The sequence below is a fragment of the Lathyrus oleraceus genome, chromosome 3 (genome assembly GCF_024323335.1).
Source record: "Lathyrus oleraceus cultivar Zhongwan6 chromosome 3, CAAS_Psat_ZW6_1.0, whole genome shotgun sequence".
Taxonomy (NCBI): domain Eukaryota; kingdom Viridiplantae; phylum Streptophyta; class Magnoliopsida; order Fabales; family Fabaceae; genus Lathyrus; species Lathyrus oleraceus.
Genome location: NC_066581.1, coordinates 72,004,123 through 72,024,464, shown reverse-complemented (window position 1 = coordinate 72,024,464; position 20,342 = coordinate 72,004,123). Strand labels below are relative to the sequence as shown.

Here is a 20,342-nt window from a genome sequence, read left to right as displayed (position 1 = left end):
TCCCCAAAGTGTTCTTTCATTGGACAAAAGAGCATAATGTTGTGTTGCCATATGTGGAGTCATTTCTTTGATATGAAAAGTATGGATCTTGTTGTAACTCTTGAAAATTGATTATTGCTCTCATTTGTATTCTTAGGTGTTATTTGTGTCTCGTTTTACCTTAACATCAAATTACATCTACACCCTATAGGATATAAGTGTTTCTTGTATTTTCAGTGACATTTTAGAAATACATTTTCGAAATAATATAAGTTATAAAATTGGGGGTTGCTAAGAAACAAATGAGTTGTGTGTGTATGAGATGCGTCTAGAGATGCATCTTTAAAATCTAAAAGTATTTTTGATTTTTCCACGAGGTGTCATACTAAATCATAGGTGCATTAAAAAATCTCCAAACTTAATTGAGAATTTTATTTATTTAAATATGTTGAATCCTTTAGGTCCAGTTATTTGTTTTACAGTCTTTTAGGCCCATTAATTAATTTCCTTATTTATTATGAGTTAGTTAGAAAAGTTTGTTATACCAACTGTATTTTCCTTTTTTAGTTGTCATCAATCTATTGCTATATAGGCTGAGACGGTAATTAAAATGCTAATCTCATTATGAAGAAGATTCTCCTCCATTTATGCTCCCTTATGCTCCCTTTGTGCATACTCTCAACATGGTGTCATAGTATACATGTTCTGATAGTCATTATTATTCTTTTTCTTCAATCTTTCTCCTTTTCTCTCTAACCCTTCAATGGTTGATCCGAACTATTATGATTTTTTTCATTATTCTGCAAACTCTTATTACCTCCACCCTAATAAAAATTCAGCCCTTGTTCTGGTTTTACCACTTCTCGATGCTAAGAACTACTATACATGATCCATATCAATGGATATTGCTCTCATTTCAAAGAATAAACAACATTTCATCGACAAAACACTTCTTAAACCACTTCATATAATTCACTGCACCCCCATTGGACATCATGCAACACAATGGTTCTTGCATCTCTTTTTTTTTGCTTAATCTCTATCAGTTGCAAAATTTATGCTTGAATTAACACCGTTAGCGCACACAATTTTTTGAAAGCGACAATTTTCATATTTCTTATATTCAAGAAGATCTCTACAGATTTCGACAACGTACCGTAGCATATCCCCTTTCCTTAAGTCCAAAAGTATCATGCACCAAAAATCATGCCATAAAACTCCCCAAAAGAATGGTGCGGTGGAGAGAAAGCAACACATTTTCAATATTGTTCGGTCCTTTCATTTTCATTATAACACAAAATTATCCATGCGGATTTTTTGTGTCCAACATGCTATCCACATTATCAATAGAATTTCTATCCCTCTTTTCAACTCATAAAACCTTTATGAACTTATTTTTTAAAATCCTCTCCCTTATATGCATATCAAGGCTTTTGGTTGCTTATGCTATGCAACATCTATTCAAGCCTATATAGCCAAATTTGACTCTAGGGGTCGGAAAATCTATATTTATAGGTTATAAGGAGCGTACAAAGAGCTTTATTCTTTATGACCTGTTCAATCATGAAGTTTTCCTCTCAAAAAAATGTTATTTTCTATGAGTCATTCCCTTTTAAATACTCTGCCAAGTCCCAATCACAATAGACCATCAATTCAAACATGCCTAACCCTACATATATTCTTGATGACACTCTTACTACACCCCTAATGTACCTCAACTAGATGACTTACTTATTTACTGCACCACCTTATGTGCCTCAACCTAATGACTTATCTAGGCCAAATAATACTTATGAACCACATACACCAATCCAATTTTTTACATCAGTTGCATATCTATCTCCTCTTATCACACACGATGATCTTTCTTATCTGGTCCTTAACTATCTGAAAATTTCCACGACAACTCTGAACTGACCCAACCTTTACACACAAGACATTCCACAAAAATCTCAAAACCTCATTCGTATCTAACAGATTACCACTCCTTCAAACATCCACCACCTCACCATGTCCATCTTCAAAAACCATACCATATCCCTTGTACATCTCTTAACATATGATAATTGTTCTCAACCATATAAAATTTCTTTTATTCCATCTCCTCTCATATCGAATCAAAAGTATTTAGGTGAACACTTCGATACCCTTATATATATATATATATATATATATATATATATATATATATTAATTTTCACTAAATGTACCAATATCCAACTATTTATCATGGTACCTAAGAATTTGTCAAATATTTAACCAAACTAACACTGTTAGATAAATGTCATGGCCATTGAACTACCGACTCTTGCTGACAATCATATTTGGTTTCTTGTTGATTTACCCTATGGAAAGGTCCCTATTAGATGTAAGTGGTTAAATAAAATTAAATATAATATGCTGGCTGTATTTATAGGTATAAAGTAAGGTTAGTTTCCAAAGGGTATACACAAGTTGAATGCCTGGATTATTTTGACACAACATCTCCTGTGGCAAAGATTACAACCATTAAGGTCCTTCTTTTCATAGCTGTAATCAAAAGTTGACACTTAGCATAATTAGATGTCAACAATGCTTTCTTACAAGATAATCTCTAAAAGAAGTTTACATAACCCTCCCTCCTGATTACTCTGCATCATCTTCTTCTCGAGTACGCAAGCTCCATAAAATCATTTATGTCTTGAAGCAGGCGTCGACAATGATAAAACTTTCTTCCTTGATCTCGATTGGTTTTACACAATCTCAAGCTGACCATTCCCTCTAGATCAAATCCATTCCCTCAAGTTTCACTACCTTACTAGCTTATATGAATGTTGTTGTCTTGACTGGTAACTTCCTCACTGAAATAACATTTGTCAAAGAGACCTTTGGCACCAAATTCAAATTCAAAGATCTGGGTTAAATGAGATGCTTGAATTTTGAAATTGCAAGATCTAATTCACCATGTTTATAAAGTCTTTACACACACCCACATTATCTTTCAAATTGAGACTCAGCCCCATACACAATAAACTAGTTGATTGCCAATGTTTACCAACTTTAACTTAGACTTTGCACCATACACAATCTAACTTGAAGGGGTATTTCAGTCTTTTAGGCCCATTAACTACTTTCCTAGTTTGTATGAGTCCTTTTTTTAGTCTTAAAAAAAAATTAATTTATAACTAACTCCTCTTCCTATTGATCTTAATTAGTTCCACCACTTTATCTTGTACTTAAAATGCTGAAGAAGGTTTTCCTCCATTTTTGCTCCCTCTATGCATACTCTGAACAATATTCAAAACTAAGAGCGCATTTTTACCCTTTAATTTAATGTGAAACTGTTAATCCAAACACTGCTAAAGATGACATAGTGAAATATTTTAAAAAAAGAAAGAAAGGCATTGCTTATAAACTCTGATAAAGAGTTAATATAACTTTTCGTACGAGTTAATTTATTTCTATAATACACTGCTATTATTATTGATTCAAATTACACTTCTACTCTACATGGACTCGTGAACATTCATTACTCATAAAATTCAAAACTCTTCACCACGAAGAGCTCTAAGAACCCTTGAATGAGGAGCGTCAGGATCCCCATGCATTGCTCTCTGCCGCCACATCTCCGCAGTCCTCAACAGCGTCTCCTCCGCAGTTTCAAGCTGTCCCGGCAACCAACTAATCACTTCTCCACCTTGTCCAGAATCCGCAGTTCCATGCATAACACGAGTCGCCGGTTTTCTCGTATCTGCAAACTCCAATTCCGATAACGGAGACGCCTTATGATGCTTATCGTAATCTTTGTTATCCTCGTTTTGTTTCTTATCTTTTTCTTCTGGCCATGGAGTTCCATCTAAACCAGCACAACTCACATCCTCTAAAGCTATTGTCCCGTGTTTTCTCTTTTGTTGAATGTTTGGATCCAACGGCTGGTTCACGCCTGTACTCTTGAGTTTCGGGGAAGATTGACATGGAGATTTTGGTGACTCGAAAATTCCTTCTCCTTTTTCTGATTCAGTAAACTTCGTATCTGTGTCACTATCAGTATCACCTCTACTTGTACCCTGCAACAATGTTATTAATTGTTAATCAGAAATAATATATATAAAATACAGTTTAGAAATTCTATGAGTAGTTATTACTTGAGGTGAAATTCTGGAATTAGTGTAACCGGGTTTTTGTTGTCCTGAATGAATATCTGGGTCTGCTGTGTGGCTACGAGTGACGAATCCACGTTTCAGACATGCTGAAGATGAAGAGAAGGCTTGGTACGATTTTCTTGTTACATCTGCTGCTAGTTTTAGATGCTTCATGACGTTGTTGTTTTCTGTTTTCTGGTTTGTTGTGATTCTGTGTCTTATCTTTGTGGATTGGTTGGATTTTTGAAGAGACAAAGGATTTTAGTAGTAATAAGAACTTAAGAAGAGTTGAAATTGAAAAGGAAAAAAAGAATAGGAGGTACTTTCTTGAGTTCCCTGGACAGGTGTTTGTAATTTACACGTGGCAATGTTAGTGTCTTGCCACGTGTACTTTTCTTTTTTACATTTATGAAAAAGTCAAGATTATGATAAGGTGATATGCTTGGAGAAAAGCATTTGTAGAACAAAGAAGTCCTTTCTCGAATGCACTAGGAAATGAAAAGGGGATCGTGATACTAGCAATAGTGATGCTCATATACACATTAAATATTGTGTTTTATTATGTTTTTTTATTAAAAAATATAATTTTTAATAATCAAATAGACTCTAATCATAAACGAGAGAAATATCACATGCTCCATCAAAATCTTAAGATATTGAGTATATAAATTTTCTCATTCAATTTTTAATTCACACTTGTATCTCAAAAATATCCTTTCAAATGCGATTTCATCTACTATGTTTCCTTTTAGGTGGAAATTCTTTCATCCACACATTTTTATTGTAGTTGAAATTCTTATCATGTCACATGAACTTCAACGAAACAAGCTGTCTAACCACCACCGTGTAAGAAAGACTTTCAAATAAGAAGTAGATCTCTTACTCGAATCATCGACTCTAAAACCATTGTAATAGAAAACTAATACATAATAATAGATCAATATGCAACAGAAATAAAATTTCCCAAAATTGTAAGAACCTATGCAGATCATCAACATATGACAGCAAATAGAATAAATAAAAACACAAGAGAACACTGATATTTTAACGTAGAAAACCCTCAATGTGAGAGTGGAAAATTACGGATTCTCCAAACCAAAGAAATAACTCCACTGTAATTAAATAAGGATACAAGAGAGTCTCAACGTGATGCACAAATTAGTGATAACAACAACTAAACTTCAAAGAAAACTATAGTAGCTTACAAATAAGGAACACAAAGCTGGAAAATACTCAAAATTCCAGCTTCTGTGAGAAGCATATATATCTCTCCATTCATACTTCGTTTTAATGATTTGAACGGTCAAAATGTAGACATAGGTGTTGCAAACATGCCCTCATAAAAAGACCGTATCCACTTAGAATAACTAAGACACAAATGGGCTAACATATTTGGACATTTCTCCATATAGGAAGGGAGGTTAAACCCAACAAATCTCCATCTAACAACTATGTGGAGGAAATCGTCAAATCGAAGATATCAAAACAAGCTTCAAACTCCCCTCTTGATAACGCCTTAGTCATCATATTAGAATTATTATCAATATGAATTTTAGCTAACTCCACTAATTTAGCATTTAAAACATCACATATCCAATGATAATTAACATCAATGTGTTTGGACGTATTATGAAAAGTCAGATTCTTACCATGATGAATAACACTTTGACTATCAACAAATAACACATAGTAGTCTTGAACAAACCCAAGCTTATGCAAAAAATTCTTCAATCATAACAACTCTCTACATGCTTGAGTAATGACAATGAACTCCGTCTCTATAATAGACAATGCTACACACTTTTCCTATCTGGACTGAAATCCACAACTTCCTTTGAAAATTTAATCATGTCGCCCAAAGTGGACTTCCTATAATCAATGTCTATAGAAATATGAGTCAGAGTACCCGTATAAAATAAGCTTATCTCCTCCAAGCCAAAGCCTTATACAAGTAGTACCATGGAGATACCTTAAAACCCATTTTGCATCATTCTAGCGTTTTCTACATGAATTTGATGAAAATCTACTGATTGTACCAACATGTGTTATATATGATCTAGTACACACTGTTGCATACATCGAATTATCCACTACAGACACATAAGGAACACATTTCATATTAAATATTTTATCTTCATTTGAAGGACTTTGATCATAACTCAGCTTGAAATGAGTAGCAAGAGGAGTGTATCATACCATAATTTTGCCACTAGATCGATAAATCGATCATTCATCAAGACATTTGCATCATCTACATATCATAACATGCATTTCTTTCCGCATAATTCTTTAAGTGTCGACTAAAACAAATTTTTAGTTCTATAGACAAACCAGTTGGATCAATTTTCAAATATACGTGAAATTAGCATGAGAAAAATTTCAAGATCGAGCTTGCAAACGTCAATTTTATTAATCTACAGTTTGCGCAGTTTAACCTGTCGTGCTCGTTTTAATTTTTCGACTCTTTTTTCGATCACATTTTGATCAGTCTAAACCTTTTTAATCGATCTTTTTTACTTTAAAATTTGATCAAAGTCTATCTGTTTTCCAGAGGTTTATGTCGCGTTGATCATTTTAATGTATTAATTTTATTTTTTCGAGCATTTTTGCTTTCGCTTTTTATTCTTTCAAAAAGTTGATTATTTATGTTTTCATTGAATACATATAACATAATTTTATTTTGGCGTTGATTATTGAATACATATAATTTTTTATTTCAAAAAGTTGATTATTTATGTTTCCAATACAACACATATATTTAGAAAAAAACATATCTTTTAAATCTCTTAAATAATATTTAACTTACCATTTTAATTTCTTAATCAGCGCCCCAGGGGCACTTGTTAGCATTTTCTTTTTTTTATATTAGGCTTAATATTGATTATTAGGTTGGGTCTAATTTATTTCTAATGTCTACACTAGGGGTGGCAAAACGGGTCACCTTCTCCGCCCCACCTTAAACCCGCCAAAAAAAGGGACAGGACAGACAAACCCGCCATGTGAAGTTGAGCTTTAAAATCTAGTTCTCCACGCCAGGTGACGGATTGGCGGGCAGTGCACTTGCTCGTCTAAATTTTTCTTTCTTTCAATTTTTTAATAGATTAAGTGGTTTATTTTTACAATTCAATTATATTTTTTAGAATAACTGTTTATAAAACTTTTTTTTTTAACAAATTTTACTTAAAAAATTATTGCATATATTCACAAGTAAATGTATAAAATAAAATCATCAACAAGTATTCCAAAACTACAATTCAAATATTATCCTTTAACCAAAGAAAATAAATATTTTGAGTGCTTGATAACTAGGTTGACAGACTTAAGGCTGGGCGGGCTAAAAGCATGGCAGATTGAGTGGGTAGGTGGGCATAAAATCCCAACCCAACCCGCCATTTTTTGGCGGGTGCGCGGGCCGGCGGGCCATGACCTATTTTGCCACCCCTAGTCTACACCTTCATATTTTATTTCTTTTTTATGTGATTAATTTAAATTAGTAGTTAATAAATTGATTAGATTTTAAATTGATTAGTTGATTATAGTTTTAATTAATTATTTTCTAATTACTAAATGTATTATTTGATTATTTATTTAGTCGTTTGTGATATGCTTAGTCGATTAATTAGGTAATCTATATTCGTGTTGCGCCTGTAAATAATCATTTTCTATTTGTTTTGTTTTTTCAACTTTGATTAGGGTTTGTGTAATATTGTTATTATTCGCAATCCTCATTCAGAAAAATGTATCCCTTTCCTCCGGGCTGTATTGCTTTCCTAATTTTATTACTTTCATTTTGGTTGCTTTGTTATCCTTAGTTTTTTGTTTACTCAAGATTAAAATCAACCACTTTAAAAAAATAAAATAATAACAATCGATCCAACGTCGAGAAATTTTCACAAATCAAACCATTTTTACCAATACGAGTGCTTTTAAGTACCTCTTCTGCTTCATTCAAACATTTTTTCATAATCAACTTCCAACACTTGATCCAACGTCAAGTTGTCCATTTTCAAAAGTTTTTCACAATAAAAATGGAAGAAAAAATATTGAATGAGTTTAGACCTTCTCCCTCTCCGATCATTTGGGCACTACTGTAGAGCTCCATGCGTGAATAATCGCCTTCCTTTAATGAACTGTAAACTTAATTCTCCACTCATTTTTGTAACAACTTTTGGATGAAAAAGAATGTGAATTGGACTTAGGCCTCTTCCTTTCACAAGTGCTTGAATATTGTTGTAGAGCTCCCTATTCGAATGTCCGTCGCCACCTAAAAACAACTTAACCAATCAAACTTGTTTTTTGCCCTTGCGCGGCTTCGAAAACCTTTTTCAGAAACGAATAAGGTCCAAGCCCCGAATAAGTGCCTCAAAATGTACCTCTGGTGTGTCACCTTCTCTAATCCCAATGTCTAGTCCAAGATGATTCACTTGGCACAATATTGGTATAATACAACTTTCCATACAAGTGCCACCATGACTCCATTCGAGGAATTATATGGACGTGATCCTCCTTCTCTCACCTGAGTCCATGCAACCTCTGACATGGGTGATTCACCAGCAGCATTGTATATCCAGAGTAGAGAGAAAATTCTAGAACAACTATAGAGGAACTTGCATAAAGCTCAACAAGATGACAAGAAACACTCTGATGTCTCCTTCGAAAGGGGTGATACAGTTTTAGTCAAACTACAACTGTATCGCCAGATGACTATGGAGTATCGAGGTAACAACAATTTAAGCTTGAAAGATTTTGGATCTTTCCCCACCATTTCTCGTATTGGATCGGTAGCTTACAATGTACAATTACCTCCCACGACTAAAATCCATCCTATTTTTCATGTGTCCCAATTGAAGAAGTTCAAAGGTATTGTGAGTGATCCGTATTATCCTCTTTTGGAGGTTACCATTGATATGGGTCATATTATACAAATAGAGCAGGTTCTACAAACACAAACTATTCTGAAAGGATAATTCTTTGTTCCTCAAATCCTGATCAAGTGGCAGGATCTTGATACCTCTCTTGCCACATAGGAAGACAAGACAATCATGTAATCAACTTACCCTAATTTTAACCTTGAGGTCAAGGTTGTTGTTGATGGGGGTTGCTGGGTATTGTAAGAGATGCAGCTAGAGGCCCAATTATAACAAACAATCTCATGCACTAAAGGACGAAACATGAGGTCACAAATGCACTAGAAGACAAAAGGGCAGCAACAACCAATGGAATAATGGAGGCGAGGAAAAGCATGAGGATGAAGGAACCAAATCCAAGATGTGATAAATCTGATTTTCTCTCCATGGATCCTTAGTGGATTATTCTCTATTACCCTTAATTGTATTTTTCTCTTTTCCACCATTGAAGCTTGATGTACTTGATTAAGAGATCCTTATTAAGTCATCAATAAGAATCTTGCCCCTTATTATCATATTTTATAGCTTTAGTATATTACAACCTACAATTTTATATCTGATATATGTCACATTATGTGTTGTAAATATATTTATGTAGAAACGTAAATTGTCACATATGCAAATAATTAAAAGGAAAACAAGATAACTCCATGGCACAATTGATCATGGTGTTTTATAACATAATGTAAGAAAGATGATCAAGGTGTAAATGTCCTAAACAAGCCATTGTAGATTTAGAAATTTAAAGAAATAAGATAGATGCTTAATGTGCTTAGCCTAGAAATTTCGAATTAAGAAAGAGTGTTCAAAGTCATTCAAATAAGTAACTTAGATATCTTAATTCCTATATACGTTAGTTGAGTTAATTATATTATTTATTGTGTAAGTAACAAACTAATTAATTTGGTTGTGATGTCTTGAGCTTTATTAGTGTTTTGTAAACCCACATCAAAGTGTATAAGTAATCGCAACTTAATAAGATGTGTGAAGTGCTTAACGAGTTCTAACATAATTCACACTTCTTGGGGTCTTATTTTTCTTTTAATTTGTTTATAAAATTTGTTTTTTATAAGCTTCTTGAGGTCCTTCGTGTTGAAGTTACTAGCAGCAGAACTGCACAAATATATTTACAGATTTCGCAGTCTGATTCCATAAAATTTCACGTTAAACATGAAATCTTGTTTCATTGCAAATCTCCAAATCGCAGCAAAATGTTCTTTAAAAAGATGCTTATTATTTTTTTAATGCCAGAAAGTACCAATCCAAATTTCAAGCATATACGACACTTTTCAAATTTCAAAACATTGCACACTTCCTCCACAATACATGATCCATGCTTCATACATTATATATATCTTCCTATTATACCCCTTCAATTCTTGCACTCTTATTTCTCACATATATTGAACATTTATAATTTTACTTATATATATATAAAAGTTAAAACCAATGTAATGCTGTTATTTATTTATTTGATATTATGATTCAATACAAAGACATGTGCACAAGAACATCACCATCCTAATGACCTTTCACTTCGCTCTTGATAATCACGATCCACATTATTCAAACGTTGCAACCTCATTTGATGATAAAATTGAGCAATAAAATCTTCAGCTTTAGAATCAATCTTCTCGTCCCCGTCCCCGTTTTCATTACACTCTTCCTTAATCACTTTGGGTCGATCATTCTCCTCGTCACTCGACACGAGTTCATTCAATCCTATAGCCGAGGCATAACGGCTACTTGTTGGAGATGGAGAAAAAGGCGAGAAAGGCTCCTCGTCGGTTGAAAAATCGACAAATGCGCTGCCACCACCAATTGATTCAGACGGAGAAGGTGGTGGCAGAGCGATCATTTGATCGAATTTCTTGCCATTGGATTGAGAAGACAATCGCGGGGATTGGTTGCTTTGGAGGTGTAATGGCCTCATTGACCCCACAAGTTTCTTCCAAGCGTTCTTAGATTCATCATGTGTAGAAATGATGTTTGGTTTTTTAGAATTTCCTCGCATCATGTGAAGTGCGACCCTAAAGGCACGCATTGGACCATGGTTTTTCTTTTTAGTCAGAATTGGTGTTGGTTTGGGTTCAAGTCTAACATCATCATCATCTTGAGGAGGGTTTGGAATGGTGATGATGTTGGCAAGTTCAAGGTTTGTATCCATAAATAGATGAAATGTGGGAAAAAATAATGAATGAAAGTTTATAATAAGAAATCACCCCTGAGGGGAAATGTGGGAATTCCTAGAAAAAAATTATGGAAGAAAACAAGTTTATATAAGAGATATGTTATTGAGAATAATTATCCGTAAACAATATAGAGAAACAACTCATCATAATATTGATTTAAGGGGTGTATTCGGTTGGTTTGTAAAGAGGAAATAGAAATTGGGGGCGATATTTGAGGCGAAGTACATGCGTAGAACTAGCAAGAACATAGGAATAAGCTTTTTCATGACAAAAAATCAAACATGTAATTTGACGCCTCAAGTTAATCAACAAGATCCTATGTTTCCCAAAAAAAGAATCTACGTTGTAGACACAAAATGGAACAACAACGATGAGTATTATCTGCACACCTATATATAAGCACAACAATAACACTTACAATTAGAAGGCCTAAGTTCACATATTTTAAGTTTCAAATTATGTTTCTTTGCGTTTCTAAACTCACATTTGTTTAACTATGTTTAGGTTATCTATGTTTATAATTTAAATTATAGTTATTTAAGTTTATATTTTAAATTATATTTAATGAAAGGAGATGATAATAGAATTATTTAGAGCCCGTTTGAAAAGGTTTTAAAAAACAGTTTTATGATTTTTTTAAATTGAAAAACAAAAAACTTGTTTGATACATTTGTTTCTCAAAACTATTTCTTAAAACACTTTCAAAATTCAGTGTTTTAAAATCTAAAAAACTGAAACTATCAAAATATATTTTGATTTTCAATTTTCAGTTTTACTTTTTAATTTTCAATTGAGATAAGCTGGAAAAAAAATACGGTTTCATTAATCGGATTATAGTAATTACTTGCAATATTTTTTAATTGTAATATTTCACTCTCAATCTATTCTTAATCCTCATATATTGTTAATGAAAATTAAAATCCTCACTCTCAATTATTCTCTCTCTAATTAATCTTTATTAAGTGAATAGTATATTTTTATACATTAAATGAATTGTGTATATATATTCAAACCAACACTCAAATATAATTTTTATACATTAAGTGAATTGTATATTTTATCATTAATTATTAAAAATATTTTAAGAAACTTAAATGTATATTAGCTGAATTTTAATATTTTCAAAAAATATATCACAATTATTTTTATTTAGTAAAATAAATTTTTAAAATATAGATTATCAAACAAGCTATATTGTCCTATTTTAAAAAAACAGTTTTGACAAATTATACTATCAAACATATTTTTTCACTTTTTAATTTTTAAAACAGTTTTCAAAAATTGAATAACCAAATAAATTATTTTTATTTTATTTTCTCAAAAACAAATTTATAAAATAGATTTGTAAAACCGATTTTAAAAACTAAAATTGAGAAGAGATCCAAACAGACCCTAAGACTCTGAATTTTTTTTCTGCTAAAGTGATTTTATGACCTCCTACTAACTAAATATCAGCTCAAATTTCAAGTTTTTGTTACATATCGAGGTGCTTTTCAACTCACTATTAAGGGCCTGTTTGAAACACTTTTCAGTTTTAGTTCTTAAAATTTGTTTTTCAAATCTATTTTAAAAAACTATTTTTAAGAAAAAAATTAACAAAAAATTTGTTTGATAAACTAATTTTTAAAAACTGTTTTGAAAATATAAAAATGAAAAAACTTGTTTGATAATCTAATTTTTTTAATAGTATTTTAAGAAGAGAATAAAAATGCATATTTTGTCATCTACTTTTAAAATCTATTTTATTGTATAAAATATTACAAACTTAAGAAAATTAATTGATATTTGTTCGAATACAAATAATTGGGTTAAATCAATTTTTAATTTTATAAATCACATAACACTTATTTGATGAATATTTTTCTTTATTTTTTTAATTACTATTTTTAATAATGTTTCTCTTAAAAAAATAGGAATTAATTATTTTTAATAACTTTGATAATTTTTAATAATTTAAAATTTTTAAAAATATATAAAGTTGTAATGACCATGCAAAATGTGATATAAAGTATGGAGGAGAAAATATTGTTTTTAAAAAATTAAATAATAAAACCAAAAAATAATTAAAATTAAATTTAAATAAATTATAAGAACATTAAAAAAAAGAAAAAAATAGTATTAATAAGACTTAGCTGTAAAACATTTCAAAGTCGAAGAGATAAATTCAATGTTTTAGAAACCATATTGGACCTGTCGATTGAACCGATCGAATCAAAAATCAAAGGGGTCATTGGTATGGTTTGATTGGTGGATCGGATAAGCTATTAAATCAGTGAGAATTGACTAAACCGTCAAAATCGATAAAAATTGAAGAACCGACAATTTTTAAAAATTGACAGATTAATTGCTTGTTTTTTTTCAAAAATAGGACGCCGTTTTGATAAAAAAAATTTAAAAAATTAAACTATAATTAGATTTTGCTTAAAATTTAATTGGAACACCTTTCACTCCTTAAATCTAATTTATTAGACAATGCACTATTTTGTTATTCGAGTTTATTTTATTTAGATTTGTATTATGTACTATTTTGTTGTGTGCGATGAATATGTTGAAAATTTGAGTTTAAAGAATGAATTTGTTAAATTATGATATTTTAATTTTTTTAAATTTTATAGGTGTCGTGATTTTTTTAGAGACTGAATCATTTGGTTCGACCGATTTAATAACTATACATTTTTTTCATAGAGACTGATTTATTCAACCGAATTATCTAGATTAATCTGATTTAGTCATGCGGTTCTACCAATGACATAGTGGTTCGACCAATAAATTAGTGATTCAGTACTCTTATTGATTAGATGACCAATCTGATTTTTAAAATAGTGAATAAATTTATATGAAAGTGAATTTTTATTATTTTGAGGATTTAAAATAAAATTAAAAAATATAATAATAATAATAATAAGAAAAAAAACAAGTAAAAAATGAGATTGCACATTTAATAGAAAAAAAGTTATATAATAAAAATAATTAAGGAACACAAAAAAAAATTAACTTAAATAAATAAACATATTTGAAAAGGTTACTTATACATAAAAAGAGCATACATCAATAAAAGAAATATCATACTCTTTTAAATACATTTTTCTATTTTATTTTTAAAATATAAAAATTATTTAAATTACATTAATGTCATTAATGAAAATTATGAATTTTCTATATTTTTTCTTCAAGTTTTATAATACTAAAAACTGAAAAGTAAAAAATAAAACACAATTAAACTGTTTCACTTTTTTGCTTTTAAAAGCTGGAAAAAAAAGATTTTTAAAAACTTTTTGCAAAACATTATATTCAAACAAGTTTTTAAATTTTAAATTTTTAAAAACTAAAAAAGAGTTTTTAAAATGCATTTCAAACAGGACTTTCCACTATTTTTCATCAGTATGACTTAATACAATAACCTTATTGAATGACTTTAGGACTCTCCAATATTCTTCATCAATCTCACTTAACACAATAACCTTATTGAAGGTCCTATTAAAAGGATCGGTGAGTATAATATCTTGCCTCACGTCATAAAAATTACCAAGAATGTAATGAGCTATTACAATGAAAATATATTTTTCACGTCAACTTTATCAACTTTATTAAACTTGTTAAATTCCTTGAATATTTATGACTTTAGATGACACATTACATTTATTAATCATGCTATAAATATCTTTAACGATGCTATTGTGTTAATGATTTACATGAAAAAAATGGATTAACTTGGGCTTGTTGTTGCACCATGGGCTGTTGTGCCAGGTGCTAAAGCATGGGTATTTTGTATCCATTGAGCAAAGACAGGTTGTAATTGTATAGCGGTATTTGAAAACATATCTTAAGGGCGCCCTAAAGCACTCATGGTATCATTATGAATATACAACCCAAAACTGTGAAAGCCTAAAAATATACACACCCAGTTGAGATGTGATATGATTGCATCACAATGTCTAAGAACACGATCTAATAGATCGTTGTATCGAGTAGTTGGATCATAGTCTCTTACCATAAAAATGGCTGCATGTGCAACAACACCAACTATGAGAAAGCCCCCAATCCACATGTGATGTGTGAACAATGACAGTTGCGTACCATAGTCAGTAGCTAGGTATGGATAAGGAGGCATAACATACATATGGTGAGCTACAATAATGGTCAAAGAGCCTAACATAGCTAGGTTAATAGATAATTGAGCATGCCATGGCGTTGTTAGGATCTCATATAGACCTTTATGACCCTGGCCTGTAAATGGACCTTTATGGGCTTCTAAAATATCTTTTATACCATGACCAATACCCCAGTTAGTTCTATACATATGACCCGCAATGAGAAAAAGAATTTCAATAGCTAAATGATGATGTGCAATATCAGTCAGCCATAGACCACCAGTTAGTGGGTTAATCCTCCACGAAAAGTAAGAAAGTCTGCGTATTTTGACCAATTCAAGGTAAAAAATGGGGTTGCTCCCTCAGCAAAACTTGGATAAAGTTGAGCCAAAAGATCCCGATTCAAGATAAATTCATGAGGAAGTGGGATCTCTTTGGGATCTACTCCAGCATTTAGAAATTGGTTAATTGGTAAAGATACATGTACTTGATGCCCCACCCAAGAAAGAGACCCAAGTCCTAGTAGACCTTCCAAATGGTGATTCAACATGGATTCTACATCTTAAAACCAAACCAATTTTGGAGCAGCTTTGTGATAATGAAACCAACCAGCAAAAAGCATTAAGGATGCAAAGACCAACGCACCGATTGCAGTACAATAGAGTTGTAATTCACTAGTTATTCCAGATGCTCGCCAAATCTGAAAAAAAACCAGAGGTTATTTGTATTCCGTGGAAACCTCCCCCTACATCACCATTCAATATTTCTTGGCCTACTATTGGCCAAACCACTTGGGCATTAGGTCGAATGTGAGTAGGATCATTTAGCCATGCTTCATAATCGATTTATACATATCCATTCGAATTCTAAAAAATTGGATGGATTATCAAAAGAAATTGGATTGGATAAGTAATTAAAAATTAGATCTTTCTATTGAATTTCTAAATAAATGTCGAATTATAAATTAATAAATAGATTTTAATAATTTTCGTTTTGTTATTATAAGGTTTGTATCTGTCTGCTCGAAGGAAAAAAAGAATCGAACGTTAGAGTATTCTAAATTCTATCAAAAAAGAATAGAAGGGGAGACATCTAAGATAGAGATATATGTAGTATATATCTCTGTATATTGAATTGTGAATACAGAGATAATAGAATCATTTCTGATTCGACTAAATTATGGGTATCTGATATAGATGAAAGAAAATCAATCAAGAAAAAACAAATAGAAGGAAATTTTCCCCCACCCAATATGAGTGTAGGTTTCGAATAAATTCAACAGTTCCAGCATATAATTCTCATAATACTCATAATACAAACAAATGAAAAAAACAGCCTAATGCGATATGATATCAATCTCAAAGAAAAAACGGGGGATATGGCGAAATTGGTAGACACTACGGACTTAATTGGATTGAGCCTTGGTATGGAAAGTTACCAAGTGAAAACTTTCAAATTCAGAGAAACCCTGGATTTATAAATTGCTTCGGCACAAAATAAGAAACGGTCTCTCCAACGCATAAATGGTTGGGAGTTCATATTTTCATCATCTTTGGTAAAATCAAGTCCCCCGCGGAGACATTCATAAACTGCTCTACCATAATTCTTAGCGGATAAACCCAATTTTGGTTTAATAGTACATCCTAATAGGGGACGTCCATACTTGTTCAATTTATCTCTCTCAACTTGGATTCCGTGACGAGGACCTTGGAAAGTTTTAACATAAGCATAAGGGATTCGCAAATCTTCCAGACGTAGAGCGTGCAAGGCCTTGAACCCAAATACATTACCTACAATGGAGGTAAACATGTTAGTAACATAACCTTCTTCAAAAAGGTCTAAGGGATAAGCTACATAAGCAATAAATTTATTATCTTCTCCAGGAACAGGCTCGATCTCGTAGCAGCGTCCTTTATAACGATCGAGGCTCGTAAGTCCATCGGTCCACACAGTTGTCCATGTACCAGTGGAAGATTCTGCAGCTACCGCTGCACCTGCTTCTTCAGGCGGAACTCCAGGTTGAGGAGTTACTTGGAATGCTGCCAAGATATCAGTATCTTTGGTTTGATAGTCAGGAGTATAATAAGTCAATTTATAATCTTTAACACCAGCTTTGAACCCAACCTTTGCTTTCGTTTTTGTTTGTGGTGACATAAATCTCCCCCTACAACGCATGAATTAAGAATTATAGCAACAACAACAAGGTCTACTCGACATAACTTAGGAGTTAATAAAACCTTTTTACAAATGATCCATCAACTAATATTATCAATGAATCCGAATGGGTCATTATTAAATTTTACCATGATATTTGATTTGGGAAATACATCATTATTCTATACTCTTTCATATGTATGACGCAACCCAACCGTTTTTTTGTTGAGTCTCTTATTTTATTTTTTTTATTTTGGAATATCATTTTCTAATCTAAATAATAAAAAAGATATTCTTGACCTTGACAGTGATCTATGTTGTATATGTAAATCCTAGATGTAAAAATCGGCAGAATTTTCCCAATAAAAAGAAAAATTGGTAAAAATGATATGCTAAGTATAAATCCTATGCTGAGGAAATAAAAAAGAAGGACCAATGAGATAGAAAAACGGAATCATAAACAAAGTTTAGGTTCTAATTCCATAGATAATATAGTATTGTCCTTAAATTCACGTAATCTAGATGACTGGGTTGACCTTGAAAATTCAATCATTGAAATTTTAAAACAATTGAATTGATTGGATGGTACCAAGAAAATAGATTATTAACTTACATTTATTATTCAATATCATTAACCACTTGCTTTGTTATCGAACTTTTTTTTTTCAAAAAAAAAATGATATTTTGCAATATGACAATAACTCCTCCCCCTTTTGATACTAAGGTTTATGTACTTGAAAACAAAAATCTGGGGCATATCACGCAAATAATCGGTCCGGTACTCGATGTAGTTTTTCCACCAGGGAAGATGCCTTATATTTACAACGCTCTGATAGTTCAAGGTCGAGATACGGTTGGCAAACAAATTCACGTAACTTGTGAAGTACATCAATTATTAGGAAATGATCGAATTAGAGTTGTAGTTATGAGTGCTACAGATGGTCTAAAGAGAGGAATGGAAGTGATTGACACGGGAGCTGCTCTAAGTGTTCCAATCGGCGGAGCAACCCTAGGTCGAATTTTCAACGTGCTTGGAGAGCCTATTGATAATTTGGGTCCTGTAGATACTCGCACAACATCTCCTATTCATAGATCTGCGCCTGCTTTTATATAGTTAGATACACAATTATCCATTTTTGAAACAGGAATTAAAGTAGTCGATCTTTTAGCTCCTTATCGCCGTGGCGGAAAAATAGGACTTTTCGGTGGACCTGGGGTAGGTAAAACAGTACTCATTATGGAATTGATCAATAACATTGCCAAAGCTCATGGAGGTGTGTCCATATTTGGCGGAGTAGGTGAGCGTACTCGTGAGGGAAATGATCTTTATACGGAAATGAAAGAATCCAGAGTAATTAATGAAAAAAATATTGCGGAATCAAAAGTAGCTCTAGTCTACGGTCAAATGAATGAACCCCCGAAGCTCGTATGAGAGTTGGTTTAACTGCCCTAACTATGGCAGAATATTTACGAGATGTCAATGAGCAGTACATCCTTCTATTTATCGACAATATCTTCCGTTTTGTCCAAGCCGGATCCGAAGTATCCGCCTTATTGGGCCGAATGCCTTCCGCTGTGGGTTATCAACCTACCCTGGGTACTGAAATGGGTACTTTACAAGAAAGAATTACTTCTACCAAAGAAGGGTCTATAACTTCTATTCAAGCAGTTTATGTACCTGCAGACGATTTGACCGATCCTGCTCCTGCCACGACATTTACACATTTGGATGAAACTACTGTACTATCAAGAGGATTAGCTGCCAAAGGTATCTATCCAACAGTAGATCCTTTAGATTCAACGTCAACCATGCTCCAACCTCGTATCGTCGGTGAAGAACATTATGAAACTGCGCAAAGAGTTAAACAAACGTTACAGCGTTACAAAGAACTTCAGGACATGATAACTATTCTTGGGTTGGACGAAGTATCCGAAGAGGATCGCTTAACCGTAGCAAGAGCACGAAAAATTGAACGTTTCTTTTCACAACCTTTTTTCGTAGCAGTAGTATTTACCGGTTCTCCGGGGAAATATGTTGGTCTAGCAGAAACAATTAGAGGATTTCAATTGATTCTTTCTGGAGAATTAGATAGTCTTCTTGAACAAGCCTTTTATTTGGTGGGTAATATTGATGAAGCTACTGTGAAGGCTACGAACTTAACTTAGAAATGGAGAACAAATTCAAGAAATCACTTTTAATCTTTGTGTACTGACCCCCAATCGAATTGTTTGGGATTCCGAAGTGAAAGAAATTATTTTATCTACTAATAGTGGACAAATTGGGGTATTACAAAATCATGCGCCTATTGCCACAACTTTAGATATAGGTATTTTGAGAATACGCCTTAAGGACCGATGGTTAACGATGGCTCTGATGGGCGGTTTTGCTAGAATAGGCAATAATGAGATCACTATTTTAGTAACTGATGCAGAAAGCGCTAGTGACATTAATCCACAAGAAGCACAACAAACTCTTCAAATAGCAGAAGCGAACTTAAATAAGGCTGAAGGCAAGAGAGAAACAATTGAAGCAAATCTAGCTCTCCGGCGAGCTAAGACACGAGTAGAGGCTATCGTAGAGACTATCAAGAGGATCTCCTAACAAGTTGGTGCAAGAAAAAAGATGGAAAATTACAATAAAAAAATGGTGAGTATAAAAACTTATTAGATACCGGAATCAATGGTATCTAATAAGTTCTCCCAATACCTTACCTACTATTGGATTTGAACCAATGACTCATGCTGTATGAAAGCAATACTCTAACCACTGAGTTAAGTAGGTCATTTATCATCCTAAATAAAAAAAGTCGCTATCTATCAGATCAATGGATTCTAAATCTTATATTACTTATAAACAATACAAACGCAATATAAATCAAAGAGATTGGATGATGTAAT

The 20,342-nt window shown here is 32.4% G+C and overlaps 3 protein-coding genes and 2 pseudogenes across 3 annotated transcripts; 1 reads left to right on the top strand and 4 right to left on the bottom strand.

Moving 5' to 3' along the window:
- Window positions 1-3,362: 3,362 nt before the first annotated feature.
- Window positions 3,363-4,376, bottom strand: LOC127132630 (uncharacterized). Its single transcript, XM_051061592.1, has 2 exons — window positions 4,104-4,376; window positions 3,363-4,025 (listed from the first exon to the last, which is right to left on the bottom strand). The coding sequence occupies exons 1-2, from the start codon at window positions 4,272-4,274 to the stop codon at window positions 3,501-3,503; spliced, it is 696 nt and encodes a 231-aa protein (XP_050917549.1). The 5' UTR covers window positions 4,275-4,376; the 3' UTR covers window positions 3,363-3,500.
- A 1,173-nt stretch (window positions 4,377-5,549) lies between these two features.
- LOC127129730 (uncharacterized) lies at window positions 5,550-11,174 on the bottom strand. Its single transcript, XM_051058860.1, has 2 exons — window positions 10,537-11,174; window positions 5,550-5,700 (listed from the first exon to the last, which is right to left on the bottom strand). Exons 1-2 carry the CDS (start codon window positions 11,172-11,174, stop codon window positions 5,550-5,552), a joined length of 789 nt encoding a protein of 262 aa, XP_050914817.1.
- Window positions 11,175-14,924: 3,750 nt separating this feature from the next.
- Window positions 14,925-16,135, bottom strand: LOC127129729 (photosystem I P700 chlorophyll a apoprotein A1-like; annotated as a pseudogene).
- Window positions 16,136-16,724: 589 nt separating this feature from the next.
- On the bottom strand, window positions 16,725-17,635 carry LOC127129728 (ribulose bisphosphate carboxylase large chain). The gene has a single exon (XM_051058859.1). It carries the CDS (start codon window positions 17,463-17,465, stop codon window positions 16,725-16,727), a length of 741 nt encoding a protein of 246 aa, XP_050914816.1. The 5' UTR covers window positions 17,466-17,635.
- A 500-nt stretch (window positions 17,636-18,135) lies between these two features.
- LOC127132629 (ATP synthase subunit beta, chloroplastic-like) lies at window positions 18,136-20,099 on the top strand (annotated as a pseudogene).
- The last annotated feature ends 243 nt before the right edge of the window (window positions 20,100-20,342 follow it).